At 46.5% G+C, this 16,581-nt stretch overlaps 1 protein-coding gene across 2 annotated transcripts in view; it reads right to left on the bottom strand.

The window, feature by feature from the left end:
• Positions 1-212: 212 nt before the first annotated feature.
• The window catches only part of SORD (sorbitol dehydrogenase), a 37,961-nt gene continuing 21,592 nt past the window's right edge, over positions 213-16,581 (bottom strand). Inside the window, exons 5-9 of one of the 2 annotated variants that reach the window (XM_086710586.1) lie at positions 13,134-13,252; positions 9,693-9,758; positions 8,517-8,692; positions 5,253-5,374; positions 213-566 (exon numbers count right to left, since the gene is read on the bottom strand). In XM_086710586.1, the coding sequence (XP_086566712.1) occupies positions 434-566; positions 5,253-5,374; positions 8,517-8,692; positions 9,693-9,758; positions 13,134-13,252 (616 nt within the window). In that variant the 3' untranslated portion in view covers positions 213-433. Of the gene's footprint in view, positions 567-2,944; positions 4,361-5,252; positions 5,375-8,516; positions 8,693-9,692; positions 9,759-13,133; positions 13,253-16,581 lie in introns of those variants that run through there. The other variant, XM_025919224.2, reaches the window with a different exon arrangement.

The raw sequence follows: 16,581 nt of genomic DNA, 5'->3' as shown, positions 1-16,581 counted from the left end.
TCCACCCCAAGGACCACCCCCCTAGGTGTCCTCTTTCCTCAGGGCCTTGGGATGATGGGAACCCTGTATAATATCATAACTAAACTGATAGGAGTTTACTCCTTGATAAGTCGTAGATAGAAATGCCAGGTGAATTGTTGCACAATGTAATATTTATTTGCAGCAAATAAGGAACTTAAGGGGAATAACTTCCAAAGCCATAACTCCCCAAGCAAGGGTGGATGAATTCCTTTTATTTATGGTTAGGATGAATATTTTAAAAGGGGGTCTTTGTCCATCATACGTAGAGACAGGCATAAGGTTGTACATGTGCCTTAAGAAACATGCCTATACACATATTGTATGTTATGTAAAGGAGGAGTGAGGTAAAGGTGATTGCCAGTCATTCCAGAGGTCACTCCATGGTTCATTTGTGCAGGCTCGAGTGGGGGCTTTAGCTGAAACTGGTCTGTGTGGTCTGGGCTGGCTGGGTCTTATCAGGGCAGTCTTTATTGCTTGAGTAGTTTTGGCTTCCGTTATAGGATGCTACGGTCTTTTGGCAAAGTTGAGAGATAAACTGGAAAGAGCTTAAGGGAAAATGTAGGACAAAGGTCAGTGAGTACAAGCAGGTGGGCCATAAAGATTAGGTCTATGGTGACAATATCAGTGATGATAGAGGCCTTGAGGTCGTCTGGCCCACTCCTCTATTAAAAAGGGAGGAAACCCAGACTCGGATTAGGGAACTGACTGGGAAAATCGCAGTGAGTTTGTGATGCGCTCAGGATTAGAAAGTGTTGTAGTGTTCCCACACCTAGTGTTGTACGGGAAGTGTTGAATCACGATATTGTACACCTGAAGTTACTATTACACTGTATGCTAAGTAACTGTAATTTAAATAAAAACTAAAAATTAAAAAAAAAGAGAGAAAGTACCCAGGAATCCTGGCATCAAACCCTTTACGAAGTGCTGTCTCTCGTAGGCTTGATGGGTCCAAGACCCTGAAGACAGAGGCTACTCCCCAATCCCACCACCCCCACCGACGATTAAGATCCACCAAGCAATCTCTCGGCAGGAACACCATCAGGCACCTGGAGAAGGAGCTCAGTGCCTGACTCCACCAGGGTTTTACAAGAGGGGTGCTGAGAGTGGGGGTCAGAGACAGTTGGAGCACAGCTTGCAGCTGCGACAAGGCAGCCACTGCACCAGAGAACACATGCTGCTGTCTTGAAGGTACTTCCTGCAGATGAGCTCCAAGCCAAGCCACTTCCCTGCCACCCTTTCCTCATGCTGCTCCTCTCTGAACTCTCTGGGATTTGGCTATGTGAGTTGGGGTAGGGGCGGTAGAGATTTGCCTGCTACCTGGGGATGTGGGTCCCTTAGTGGGCCTTCTGTATTCCAAGCTAGGCTGAGATCATGGACAGAGGACAGTTCTGGGAAAACAAATACCTAATAAATCCTATTTGCTTCCAACACTTTGAATTTCTGGTCCAAGCGATTTCCCCACATGCCCCCACTGCTCTCCTAAAGGGAGAAAAATAGGAGCCAAGAAGGAAGAGGCAGGACTGTGTACAGAGAAGTGAGCCTGGGGTGGCTTTAGAACCAGGGATTGGCGGTCCAGAAGTGACTCCACATTAACATACAGTGACTTCACTGTAGCCAAAGGTGGATGTCAAGAGAAGTTGCTGGAGCTGTGTCCACTTTTCTCCTTTAGGGCCCATGGGCTAGCCTCCCCCTTCCACCCTCCAGCCTGCCTTCAGGGTCCTTCTTCACAGCTCTCCACCCACACACCCCACCCTAGTGTTGGGAGTGCCAGCTGGGTGGGGTCCTCTGTTGATTGAAAGCCAACAAGTTGCCAGGCACTAGTGAGCACAGAGGCCGACAGGGCCATATTCCTGGTTCCGGGACTGATTCACTGAGTTAATCAATATTTATTGAGCACTAAGTGGAGACGGCTGAAGAATCAATGCCTGGGCTTCCTGCAATTCCTTCCAAATGGCAGTGGGGAACATTTCAACAAGGCCGCAGAGGTGAGGGAGCCAGGCACAGCTCAGTAATACCAGCTTGGGCCCTCTCACCACCCAGAGGACTCACTGAGTGGGCAGCCCACCCACAGCCCCTCCTCTCCTATCACCCTCGCTGCCCCTGCTTGGGAGCTGTGAAACTGTCTACTGGCTTAAGAGCAGTGAGGGGATTTGGCAATGGGTAGTATTGTCTGAACGGCCACTTTCCATCAGGTCATTCACTTCATCACTGCCCTGGTGGCAGCAGCACGAAGCCAAGCCAACACATCAAGCAATGCTGGACTTAGAAGATCCAGCCAAATCACAATTGTGAGATAGGTCACCCATGCCTTTGTCCTTGGTAGCCCCACCTTCCCAGGGTCCCCTCTGTAGCTCCTAAGTCCTTCTCAGTTTCAGAGGTCCTTTCCCTCCAATAAACCACAATCAAAGGAATAGTGGCTACTTGTGAATTTAACAGTGAACCCACCTCCCTCAGGAGCATTTCTGTTGGAAGCCTTCCATCTAGAAGGGGAAGGCCTTCTCATCCCTCATTCAAGGAACTCTGGGCACCAGAGCTAGAAGGAGTTAAGAGGAGGCAGCTGGCAAGTCTGCCCCTGGAGCTAAGCGGAACACAGAGAAGAAAGTACAAGTGGGCTCTGTGGCTGCTGAGTGTGCACAGAAGTCTCAAGACTCGCCCCCTTCCTCCAGAGAGAACATGAGACAGGAAAAGCAGTGGGTGACCTTGAGCAAATTCCTTGATGTCTCTATTTCCTTAGCTGTAAAATAATCTGACGTATCTGGCTTGCTGTGAGGATTAGAGATCATGAACATAAATTTCCAAGTTAATGAAATTATATTTGATGCAGAAAATGTGTCGCTTTCAAAAATCCTGGGTCCTTCCCTTTGTTAAATGGGTAGCCAGAGTCCATTCCTCCCTACAAAGGGGCACAAACAGGTGGCAGCAGTCAGGTACCACAAGCACAATTTATTACCCAAAGCAGTTTGAGGAATTCCAAGCAGCGATCATGGCCTGCCCCAGTCACAAGAAAGCCAGCACCTCTTCAAACTCACCCTCCATTCCCAGCTGAAGGGAAGGATTAAAAGGCTGCAGCCCAAGTTAGGTCACAGCTACAATATCCTCATTCCTGACCAATAGTCTCAAAGTCACAAATGGGCAAAAAGTGATTTGGACCCAAATCTTACACAAGAAAACCCCATGATCAAAACAAGATCGGAGAGATCATTCAAACAGAAAGATACCAAGAGCTTTATTTAACAGGCTGTGAGGAGGAAGGCTTTCTGTTTATAATTACCAGAATTAAATGGAATTGTCTATCATCAGTGAATGTGAAAGGAATGCTAACCCTGTGGGGTGGGAAGACGGGTGCACTGGCCAGACACTTTGGGGGCAAATCCTGTGAGGACCCCTCCCCCGTTGTCTAGTGACAAAGGAGCCCTCAGGGACTGCCCCTGAAAGCAGACAGGTGGGGGTGGGGAGCGCTGGGAAGGTAGTTTAAGTCACAGAGAACTCTTAGGAATTCAAGAAAAGGTGATCTTTGAGCAATATTGAGAACTTGCCTGGCTCTTTTTACATTTGGAGAACGCAAGCTGGTTGGACCTTATGAGGGATTTCAGCATTGTTTTGTTTTCTTGATAGATTTAAAAATTATCCTAGATACAGGAAGGTCAGTCCCTTAAAGTCTTTTATCATCAAACCAAATAGCACTTATGTCTAGAAACACTGTGCTCTAAACTATAAAACTGCTGAGAATGCTTCATCCCAGACCCTGAGCTGAGATTTTCATGAAAATCAATTTCTGGGCCAGTTAAGTCTTGATAAAGTTATTTCTTCATAACTCAGCTCCCATCCCCACCTGGCCAGTCGTGGTGGAACCAGGAACCCAATGGGCAGATTTCTTTCCTTACTCAACTCAGGCGCTCCAGGAAGAAGGGGAGTTCCCAGTACCTACACCAAACTCTGCTCTACTTGCTGAACTTTGCTCTGCATGAACAGGTCATTCTGGCTGCAAATTCCCCCAGACTGTCCCTACTTGTGTTTTTAAGGCACACCAATTCCTCCATGTAAGGCTTTCTGCTTATAATGAATTGTTTTCATTACTCAAAAGAAACTTCTGTATTCAAAGCCCATCCCTGCCTGGAGATACTGGGGGGTGGGGGGTGGGACGGAAATGGTGAGGGCAGAGCCCAATTAATATTAGGGATTCTGGTCATTGGGGTCACACTTAAGCATGACTTTCAACCCCAATCCCTTTCTGGATGTTTCAAAGGCTTCCAGAGCTTTCTCCAGAGGAAACCTATGGGTGACTAAGGGCTTTACATTCACAGACTTGGATGCAAGCATTGAAATCGCCATCGGCCACCTGTAAAAAGATCACAAGTGTTACATTCAACCTGCAGGAGGAAAGAACTAGGTCCCCAAACTACCAAGCACAAGATCAGCTTGGCCATTTTTATTTATAGTACTGTGGTCCTGGCGAGTCTATTCTACAGCCCAACGATGGTGGAAATGATCTTATGATTGCAACTTGGGAATCCAGAGTCTGTTCCCAAATGCTTCCACCCCTCTGCAATGTCTGTCACAAAGCTTAGAATTCCTTTGGCATAAGGCATAAGGCATACGGAGGCCACTGTGAAAAGGCAGATTAGCCTCAGAGAAGGAGCTCATGATAACCCAGCCACACCCCTTTGCAGCTTGGCTTGGCAGAGTTCATCAGAAAAGAGCACTCTGCTGAAGGAATGGTCATAGACGGCCATAGACGGACGCTGGTAGGGAAGGTGGTCCTGGGAAAGTTCCCCAGATGGGGAGAGGGCAGAACCACAGAACATGAGGTGGGGTGAACTAAGACCCTCTCACTTCCCAGGGTGGGCCCTGGGGCTCTGGGGTGGAAACCAAGGGGCTTGAGTTCTTGCTGTTCTGTTGTCCCCTTTCTCTCCTTCTTCCCTTTAAAAGAGGACAATGAAGATGTGGCCACTTGAGGAAATGGAAAAGAGAGGGCCTGGGTGATAAGGGGCAGACATCCAAGAAGAGCATGCTTCAAGATCCCCCTCCCTGCCTCCCGCTGTCCATCCTTCCCTCCGCCATCTCTGCCCTCTTATTTGATGCTCTGTCTTTGGATCCCTACCATGTTGCATGGCTGTCAGTGTGGTAAGGAAAAGCCCTTCATGACTAAACAAGAGAGGATCCTGTTTCCAGAGGCCATGCTCGGGTCTTGCTGGCCCTTCACTACCCTGGCTCACCCACAACATACTCACGTGTTGCAATATCGAAACACGCCCTTGATATCCACCTCCCGGGTGGCTGCGTGCACGAGGGGCACAGTGGTCATCTCAGAGCCCAGTCCTACGAGCACCAGGGTCCCACCAGAACGAGTGGCCTGAAGAGGAGATAAGACCAAGAAAACTCAGAAGATCAGAAAATGCAGACTTCTCGCACAAATAAATATCTGTTTGCATCAGGTGAGTACCCAAATGTTCCAGAGAATATGATTCTTTCTATACTGGTGAACTCTTCCATATGTTGACCATACTTAACAGAGCAGCAGAGTTATCTTCTGTGAAGATCCAGAGGAGGACCAGGTACACTGGGAGCACCCTCAGCTGTCTACAGCCTCCTAGGAAATAGCCAAGTTCTCTAGACCCCAGTGAGAAATCTCCCCTACCAACAGTTAACCTTCAGGCCCTGAGCATCTTTCAAAGCTTTACTAATTCAGTACCAGATGTTGGTTCAGGTACATCCTCATCTCAGCACCTGCCCCTCCTCCAGAATGTCAACCCCATAAAAGACAGCACTTTGGTCAAACCTCTAAGGAAGCACCCTCTTGGTGATAAAACTACCCACCACATACAAACGGGGAGGGCCATTAGAATTCTCTGGCTTAAAGACTGCCTTACACACACAGGCTGGCTGACATTTAGAAATATTTTTGTTCCAGAGACATTCATCCCAACAGTATCAGCCACAATAGGTTTTGTCTTCCTTGAACACCTATCTGCCTTATCAGTTTCCCTCCTTAGAATGGGCCAGAGAATGAAATTTCTCCTGACAATCTCCACTCATTCCACTGATTCCACATGAGTGTTGTGCCTTCACCAGAGATTTTTGGGGATCACTGTGGTCAGTATTGTGAGAGATGGAAAAATAGTTCATTTTCATTATAGTTGGGAGCAGCTAGCACTTACTGGGACCAATCTAACCAGTGGAGCTGCAAAAAGCCACACATCACAGCCTATGGGGGGAAGGAAATGCCATGAAGAGAAGCCTGCAGAATGGGGGTGACTTTGGACTTTGCACTTTTGAGCTATGGGACCCTCTCAAGCAGCTTCCTCGTGTATACGATCAGGATGATGCCTCCCCAGTGGGGCTGTTAGGATAAAAATCACAGTCCTCGGCACTAGGATGGGCTCATCGTTCAGCATGTTTTCTGTTTTTATTGAAGCACAGGGTCACTTACAAACCACTGTGACTTATGACCACTGTCAGTTAGGAAAGGCGCTCTCACCACTGGAAAATGTTGCTGTCCCCACTGGAAAAGGTGGGGTGGGGTGGGGTGGGAAGTGAGGTCAAAGTTGTGAGTGAGCCACAGAAAACTTTTTTGAGTGATAAATTGTTTAGAAAAACTGTTTCCCCATCAGTATTTCCTCTCTACCTAGTGAGAAGGAGGAATACTACCAAGCTGGCCATCCCAAGCTGCCAGGAGGCCAGCTATTTGCAGACCACAGGCAAAGGAATGCTTGGACTACCTGACTATTGTTTTGTGGGTGGGACCTCTGCACCAAGATGACATGAACTCTACCCTAAGCATTTGCCATGCTTCTTCCCAGACATTTTCTAGTCACAAACCTGCCAGGAAAGTGACTCTCAGGTGTGTCCATATAAGATGCCTCCACCTAACCTGCCTGTTGGTGGGGTGGCCTGCAGCACCCTATAGCATCTGTCATGCATAATGGCTCTATTCCCCACTCAGGAGAGGTACTGGCTTCAGGCCCAGCTGCCTCAGATAGCCTAGCAACCGGGCCCCCAACGTCAACAGCTGGAGATAGATGTCAACTGTTCCCAATGTTCTCCAGGCAGGGGAGAAGAAGAGAGTCTTGCATTACGAAGCCATGGCTTTTACTGCCTTCCTCTGGAGTGGGGGGTCACTGACTGCCAACAACTTCAAGAGGGACACACCTTATTCATCATAGCCCTCAAAGTGCCCAGCACAAAGCCGGAACGCAGCAGGAGCCCAAGACAAGTCACTGGTTGACTAATCACCCACAGACCGAAAGGTTTCTCTTTGCCCCTTCCCACATGGCAACTGTCGTCTCTGACGGTGGAGCAGAGGGTGGGGCGGCTCCAGCTGGAACTTAGGACAAAGAAAAAGTGGCACCTGTTCCTCCCCGCCCTCCCAACACTTCCTCAGCCCCTGATGCCATGGGTATTCAGGTAGGAAAATAGGTAGGCAGCTCTGCCATCCCCAGAATGTCTTGCAGGTGCAAAGTGCCCTTACGCATGACCCAGCTGTGACTCAGAAGGAAGGAGGAAGCCTGTACTGCCGCGAGGAAGCAATGTGGGATGCAGGGGCTTGTGTGCTCAGTGCTGGAGGCTGCTGCCACCACCCTCCTCAGCCCAGTCCCTCCCATGCCAGCATGGTTGCCCACTGGCTCCTGGTCCCCTTCTTCCCTTTTCTCCTAAGCAGTGGACAGAGTAAGAAAAACTCAGGCACTGGGGCAGTGTGTTCAAGGCAAGTCACCAGGCCTCTTGTGGTAAAATGTAGGCAGTGATAACTAATCTTCGCGGCTATTGGGCAGATCTGGCATCACATTTATAAAGTACCCAGCAGAAGACGCAGCACATGGTGAGGCTGAAGCCTAGAAGGTATTCTTTCTCCCCTCTTTTCCTCATACTTGGTATCAATGCCATTCCCCACCCCCATTCCACCAACTTCCCATAAACTACTGGGGGGTTGCCGAGGTGCAAATCAGGTGTTGGCAGCTACCTGTTGCCAGGTCTGGGACAGAAGAGTAGTGGCCAACTGTGACCCTAAAAATCACCACACCTTTGTGACTAACTAAATGAATGGCTCTCACTTTGTATCAATGACTCAAAGACTGCAGTTTTCCTCAATTAAAGAAGATAGGGATTTCCCACACACGACTAAGGCATGGTTCCCTCTTCCTTCTGTTATCTTTTCACCAATAGCACTGCTTTTATGACCACAGATATGATCATGATAGCAACCCCATTTTAAAGGGGTGTGTCTCTTAACATTTTTCAAGGCCCATATATGCCTGTTACCTTGTTTAGACTTTACACCGACCTAATAAGGGTACTAGACAAGTGAGATTAAAAAAAAGAAATAAGAAAAACCACCAGGGATACCTAGATTACCTAATTTTGCTTGTGTGTGTGTGTGTGTGGGGGGAGGTCACATAACAAGGGTGGAGACACCTGTTCCTAGCACTCCTTACTGCTACCTACCCTGCACTGATTTCCCAGAGCTGCCCACCAGCTTCAGTGACCCACATCCTACTCACATAGATGCCCGCCTGGATGGACAGCTCCACCCCCGAGCACTCGATGGTAACTTCTGGCTTGCACCCCAGCAGATCTTCCACTTTACTGGCAATTTCTTTAGGGCTCTCCTTGGATATCTGGAGGACGAAATCAGCCCCAACTTCCTTGGCTTTAGACAACCGAGTGGCAGACAGATCTAAAGTTGAACAAAAGTTTCTTTCAAACTGAGAACTGGATGGCAGATTGGAGAGAAAATGAAGATGGAGGTGTATGTTTTAGTGGTAATAAAACTCTGGTGTAGTGGGTGGTGTCACTGAGCCCAAACACTTACTCTCTATACCTTCACACTCTCCCATACACACCACACAGCTGCACACACACACACACACACACACACACACACACACACACACACACACTCTCTCTCTCTCTCTCTCCCTTTCCCTTCCCCCATCCCTCTCACTCAGATCACTTCTCAAATATCCACTGTTTTACATCCCCACACACCCCTATACACACCACACAGCTCTACATAGCTTCCCTCTCTCTCTCTGAAGGGTACCCAGTCCTCACATATACATTCAGATACCTTCTATACACTGATACCTTCTCCACACACAAAGCACTCACTCTCCTACATCCCTACTCCCCTTATATCCACATACTCCACAATTCTATACACTCACCCACACCCACACTCCCAGATACCTTACACACACACACACACACACACACACACACACACCTTTCTATACCCTACATGCTTCCACACATACTGTCACAGATAAGCTCTCCTCACACATACACACATCTCTCACCCATACCACACACTGCACACACAAACACCCTCCTATAAACATATCATAGATCCCACTAACTCCACCTCACAGACACACAAGCACACCTTCTTTACCTCCTGGGTTTGGTCAAATGGACCAGGGGCTAAGCCTCTTCTTAGAACTGAGTGAGCAGTAGGGGCATCTGGGGTCCACACATAAAGAGCCAGACCTTCTCCGCAGCAGCCACCCTCTGCCCCTGGGTGGGCTTTTCAACCATTGAACCCCGGGGGGGAGAAAAGAGGAAGAGCCCCTTTAGAAACCCAGCACTCCAGGAAAGGAATAGTTCTCAAGCCCCTGGCCTAAATGGTAGGCCAGCTGTTTCCTCTTCAAGGAGATTGAAAAAGAAAGCCTTCTTACCAGTCACCACCACTTGGGATGCACCCATTGCCTTGGCCACGATCAAAGTGACCAGTCCAATTGGCCCTAAATAAAGCAGGAAATGGGAGATGTTTGTGAAATATTAAACATCAGCTCACCCCTTGTCCAGGCCATGGACAGGAACCATAGCTTGTGTGCACCTCTGGCATCTACCCTGGTTCCTATCACATAGTGAGGCCTTAACAACTATCTGTTGAATGCATAAGCACATGAATATATGAAGAACTGTTCTGGACATGAAATTTGCTCCTACTGCTGAGTTCCATTTAATTCTCTCAACCTCAAAGCTAGAACTTTTCCGTTTACTCTGCTTGGGGAAAATGGCAAATTAGAAGAGGGCTCGAGAAAATATATTTGTTAAGAGAATAAAATGTCTCAGAAGGCCTGGATACACTGTCCTGTTCTCTCTCTGGCTCCTACCCTCTTAGAACCTATCACATCCCCCCAAGGAGAGACACATCCTTTACAGGTGTCCTCTGAGGACCACCTTGGCTTAAGTGACCTGGCTCCATGGGCTGACCCAGCTGCTCAGGCAGCTCTAGGATGTTCAGGGACTTAAAAATCAGTCCAGAGACCACTTGCTTCCCACAGCATCTGCATGCTGGATGACACGGTTTTAGTACAAAACCAGACCCACAAAATGAGACTGTGCAGATTCTTTGAGGATTTGCTTTTTGACACTGCCTTTGAAAATAATTTTGTGAGTTTCCTCCCAAAGTCAAAACACTGGAAGATACTTGAAATGACCAACAAAGAGGTGATTAGCTAAACAAACTACAATGGGGTATTACACAACTATTAAAAATTATGTCATAACTCATTCATCCAGTGTGATGGAAAGAGGTTCATAATATATCAATTTTTTTAAAAAAGAGTAGGTAAAATAAGGCATGTTTACCATGATCTCATTTTAAAAAACTGAAAGATTCAGAGCACCTGGGTGGCTCAGTCAGTTAGGCATCCAACTTTGGCTTAGGTTTTTGAGTTTGAGCCGCGCCTCGGGCTCTGTGCTGACAGCTCAAAGCCTGGAGCCCGCTTCAGATTCTATGTCTCCCTTTCTCTCTGCCCCTCTCCCACTCACACTCTGTCTCTCTCTCAAAAATAAATAAACATTAAAAAAAATTAAAAACCTGAAAAATTCTACATCAAAATATTCACAGTGGTTCTCTTTCAGGATGATAGGTGATGGGGCTATGGGTGAATTTCTGTGTGTATACCCATGTGGTATGCATGACTTCTTTTTCTATGTCAAAAAGGAATTACTTATGCAAATTAAGTATACACACACACACACACACACACACACACATATATATGTCACTTGTGGGGCTCCTGGGTGGCTTAGTCAGTTAAGCATCCAACTCTTGATTTCAGCTCAGGTCATGATCTCACAGTTGTGAGACTCAGCCCCTGCATTGAGCTCTGTACTGACAGCATGGAGCCTACTTGGGATTCTCTTCCTCCCCCCTCTCTCTTTCTCTCTCATAAAAATAAATTTTAAAAAAATAAAAAGCTTCTGCACAGCAAAGAAAACCATCAACAAAATGAAAAAGGCACCTATCAAGTAAGGGAAAACATTTGCAAATCATATATCTGATAAGGGGTTAATATCCAAAATATATAAAGAACTCATACAATCAATAGCAAAAAGCCAAGCGATCTGATTTTAAAATGGGCAGAGGATCTAAAGACATTTTCTTCATATATATGTATATATATATATATATATATATATATATATATATATATACACCCAAAGTGGGCCTTGAACTTACAACCCTGAGATCAAGAGTTGCATGTTCTACTGACTGAGCCAGCCAGGCACCCCTAAACAGACATTTTCCCAAAGAAGACATACAGGTGGCCAACAGGTACATGGAAAGGTGCATAACATCACTCATCATTAGGGAAATGCAAATCAAGACCACAATGAGATATCACCTCACACCTGTCAGAATGGCTACTATTAAAAAGACATGAAAAAAAATAAAAATAAAAAGACATAAAAAAATAAAAATAAAAAGACATGAAATAACAAGTGTTGGCAAGGATATGGAGAAAAGGGAACTCTCATGCACTGTTAGTGGGAATGTAAATTGGTATGGGCACTGTGGAAAACAGTATGGAGTTTCCTCACAAAATTAAAAATAGAACTACCAGATGATCCAGTAAGTCCACTTCTGGGTATTTAATGAAAACCACTAACTCAAAAAGATATCTGTACCCCATGTTCATTGCACCATTATTTACAACAGCCAAGATATGGAAACAACCTAAGTGTCCATCAACAGATGCATATACAAAGAAAATGTGGTTTATATGTACACAGTGGAATATTATTCAGCTGTAAAAAAAGAAATCTTGCCATTTGTGACAACATGGATGGACTTTGAGGGCATTATGCTGAGTGAAATAAATCAGACAAAGACAAATACTGTAGGATCTCACTTACATGTGGAATCCAAACAAAAACAAAATGAAACAACAAAACTCACAAATAACAGTACGAAATGGTTTCCAGAGGGGGCATGGTGAGAGGTGAGTGAAATGAGTGAAGAGGGTCAAAAGGTACAAACCTCCAGTTGTAAAGTAAATAAATCATGGGGATATAACATACAGCATGATGATTATAGTCAATAATACCATGTTGCATATTTGACAGTTGCTAAAAGAGTAGATCTTAAAAGTTCTCATCACAAAAAATTTTTGTAACTATGTATAGTGACAGGTGTTAACTGGACTTATGGTGCTGATCATTTGGTAATACGTGCAAATATCAAATCATCATGTGTACCTGAAACTAAGGTAATGTTATATGTCAATTATGCCTAAAAGGGTGTGTGAGGAACACCAAATCACACCCACAAGGAGTATGGGCATGTTGTCTGTGTCACTAGCATTAGACACCTAGAATGGTTCAGTCTGAGGCTGCTAGGGTTTTGTTCGGGTGGCTGGAAGCAGGGGAGGAGAGAACGCAGCCAGCTGCAACCCCAATGCAAGCCGAGTGCTGGCTCATGTTGGACTGGACTCCATTCCTTCCACTGGCCATGGGCAGGACCCACCTCATTCCTGGATGGACCAGGAGACCACTTCTCTGGCATGACTTTAAGTTCAGAAAGTCACCTTTCCCTTAACTACCAAAAATATTCCCTGTCAAGTTAAAAAAATCATCCCAAATTACATTCTTTAAATGAACAAAAACAGATATATTGCCTAGGAAATAACATGAAATACTATTATGTCTGCAGATAGTTTATTTAGCAAAGTGCTGGTCACTGAGGGAATGGGACACCGTAATCCTCTTCCACCCAGAAAGATTCTAGGACCAATTCCAGCCATTGGTGGGGGAATGAGATGGGCAGAGGGATCTCCACATTAACCTTTAAGGAACTCATAACCACAGTATCATCTGTTTCTTACCAGCTCCACACACAAAGACCTTGTTCCCCAGGGTGATTCCAGCTCGCCGGCAGGCATGGATCCCCACAGACAGTGGCTCAATCAGGGCCCCTTCCTCGAAGGTGACATTGTCAGGAAGCCTAGGGTGTCATTCAACACACTCAGTTAGTCCCTCTCTGGGTAACAACAATAACTAATATTTATTGAGCATTTGCTTATGTGCCTAGCAACATGCTGAGCAATTTACATATATTCATTCACACAAACCGTGGAAGAGTTCTAGTGTAGGCACTAATATTCTAATTTTACAGACAAAGAAACAGAGCCTTGGAGAATTAAATGACTTGTGCCAAAGGTTCAAAACTAGTGAGAGGCTCAAAGGGTTTGAAATGGAAACCAGATAGGTCTGATTCCAGAATCCATGCCACGCTGCCCTGTTCTGAAAATGGGTTTTTTTGGACAAATCACTTCAGTGAATGTGCACACATTATGTTTTCTTCAACATGTTACCCAAGAAGAGATATGTTGTGATTACCATCAATAAATGAGAAGTTCATTTAATAAGAGGTTAATATGACCACACTCCAGCATCTCGTCTGCTTCTCAAACCTATGTATATAGCCTTTCTGGTTTCACTTCAGCAAACAATCCCAACTATCAGCAGCTTTGCCAAACAGTGATTTAGAAGCTGATGTCACTCTTGTTTGCTGCCCTCCCCCTGATTGTATGTTCCAGAAGAACCACATCTGATGGCAGCAGCTGCCTGGCTGCCCCTGGACTGGTTGTAAAGGGAAAAGGGCCTCTCTTCCAGGCAGTTGATTAAATGCTGTGTCACCTTCACCACGGGGTTCTTGGTTTTCACTTCCCAGTCCACTGGCATCCTGACCCTATTAACAACCCCGATGATGATGACAGCAAACATTTGCATAAGGCTTTACAGATTAGAGGGCTTTTTCATCCATTATCTCATTTGATCCTCACCATGACCTTGTCAGGCAGGAAGGACAGGCTTTATTTTTACCTTCAGTCTACAAAAGAGGAAACTGAAGCTCAATGACATTCAGAGACTTGCCCAAGGTTACAAGGCTAATGAGTGGAAAAGCAAGACCTGAACTCAGGTCTCTGGTTCCACATCCTGCCTGCCCCATATCAGCCGCCTGCTAGTACCAGCAGCAATGTGGTTCACATCTCACTTCTGCTAATTCCTCACTGTCCAGTATTTTTATTCAGGGCCCCCAAACCTCCACATGCTAGAACATGAAAATCCTCAAGTTCCAAAAAGGAAGGTGTCAGCCAAACCATGTGCTTGTTCCCATGACCTGTCACACTACTCCACAGAATAAGTAATGAGGCTTACAGTCGGCCTCTGCCTGCTGCCCCCCACCATTTCCTCCTCCCTCCCCTCTGCGTCTCTCACATTGTCTCCCCTACTTCAATCTTCTCTCCTGCTCGGATTGCCACCATCACCCCTTCCCACCCAATGTGACCCATCAATTCTATAAAAGAGATAAAAGTTTGAAGTGAAATAATGAAGACTCCCAAACCCTCCCAAGGAATCACCAACCATACTGCCTCAGACATGCCTGCCCCTTCACATCTGGGACTTCCCCCAAGGCTTGTGTGGGCTCTGAGCTGAGGGTGGTCTTTGGTCAGGAATGGTGTGCCGCTCTTAACCTTCACTCTGATTTCCCCTTAGCAGAACACCCAGGAAAATGGGATTGAGGATGGTGATGATAGAGGATTATTATGGTGAGATTGTTCTACTCATTAGGCAGGTGCTGCCTTAGTCACCTAGACAGCCACCCTAGCCACACGGGGAGGGCAGCCTGGCATGTAGGCAGAAGCACCAGGAAGAGTCCTGGGCCCAGGGCCTTTGCCACTGACCTTTGGAGAGTCTCTGGGTCCTCCTCTATGCTCCCACTAACCTGACCTTGTTCAGTGGGAGGGAAGGGGGATGAGAACACTCTAAGTTTCTTCCCAGCTCTGATCTTTCCTGACTTTATAAACATCAGAGAATAATGCAACTTGGTGGTTTTCACAATAGGGTTGAGGGAACAGCAAAAGGATAATCAAGAAGTCAAGGGGGAAGCAGGAAGATAAAAAGAAAATAAGCTGGGTAGGAAAATAAAGAGGCCGTGGCAGTATAGGAATCCTCACAAACAGAAACCAGAGAAGAGGGTGTGGGTCCAGGGCTGGTGTGGGGACGTGAGCAGAAAGCACCCTGGGAGAAAAGGAGAGGTGGGGGGTTGCACGTCCCCTAGGGGCCCTCCTCAGCCCTCCCATTAACACTGCCAACAGAATACACCCTCCCCCACCATTGTGTACAAAGGCTCACCCACCCCCATCCCCAGTGCAAGACTTCCTTTCATACCTAACCTGTACTATCCCCCAGACACAAGGCCATATCTATGACATATCATGGCACCATTCATTGAGCACCTACTATGTGCCAGGCCTCATGCTGAGTACTTGATAAACTTTTCTCATTGATTTATGTCAATAAGCTATGCATTTCACCATATTGGTGCTATTATCATCTCCATTTTACGAGCAAAGATATTGAGGTTACAAAGTTTAAGTAACTCGCTGAACGTCACACAGTAGGTCGATGGCAGAGACCAGCGGTTAGTCTTGAAATTTATCATTTTGCTTTTCTGCCTTTCATGAAAACCTCGTTTAGTGCCTTGACTTGGAAAGGGCCCAGAAAAGGGAGGATGGTCGGAAGCCACTTGCTGAAAGGTAGACTCCACGCACATAACTTGCTTTCTTCTAGAGCAGTTAGATGTTGACTTAAACGCATCACGAGGTCTGGCCTCTGACTCCTCTCAAGGCTTCCAGTAGGCACTAGAACACTCAGATCTATCAGACTGCCCCTGTAATGGGCACCTGGCCCCTTTCAGACAAGCCCCATCCTGACCAACAGAGCCATAGCTGGGGCCAGGTCGGAATGGGAGGAAAACACACCTGTCAGACAGTCAGAAGGAAAGAGGCACATCAGCACCCCAGAGCTCCATGGGTGCAACACTGTGCTTCTGCAGATACCAGTTCTCACCCCAAAACCATTTTGAGAGTTGGGGTAGGGCAGTGAGCACAGGACAGGAATTTAAGACTCTCAGCTGCCCCAGCTTGAGTCCTTGCTCTGCTCTGCAGTCTCTTCCTGGGGCTGCACCCTTGCACAAAACTGCAGTCCTGGTGCCCACCTCACCATTATTCTTATGAAGATTCAATAAGATGAGGCATGCAAAGCACTTATTAGTAAAAGGCCAGGCATGTGGGAATAATAATTGTGATTTCACACGCATTGCCTCATTTAATCTTTGGGTGATTAAATGAGACTGAAGCAGAGGAAGGTTAAGTCATTTCCTCAAAGTCACTCACTAGGAGAGAGTGGATCCAGGGTCCCAAAGCTCATGCCCTGGCTCCATGCCATGCCTCGTCTGTAAGCCCCAATTGTTGCTGTTACTGGGGG

The sequence above is a fragment of the Puma concolor genome, chromosome B3 (assembly GCF_028749965.1).
Source record: "Puma concolor isolate L17-30 chromosome B3, mPumCon1.1.hap2, whole genome shotgun sequence".
Classification (NCBI taxonomy): Eukaryota; Metazoa; Chordata; class Mammalia; order Carnivora; family Felidae; genus Puma; species Puma concolor.
The sequence above is the reverse complement of the archived record's forward strand: the minus strand, read 5'-3'. Positions and strand labels throughout refer to the sequence as shown.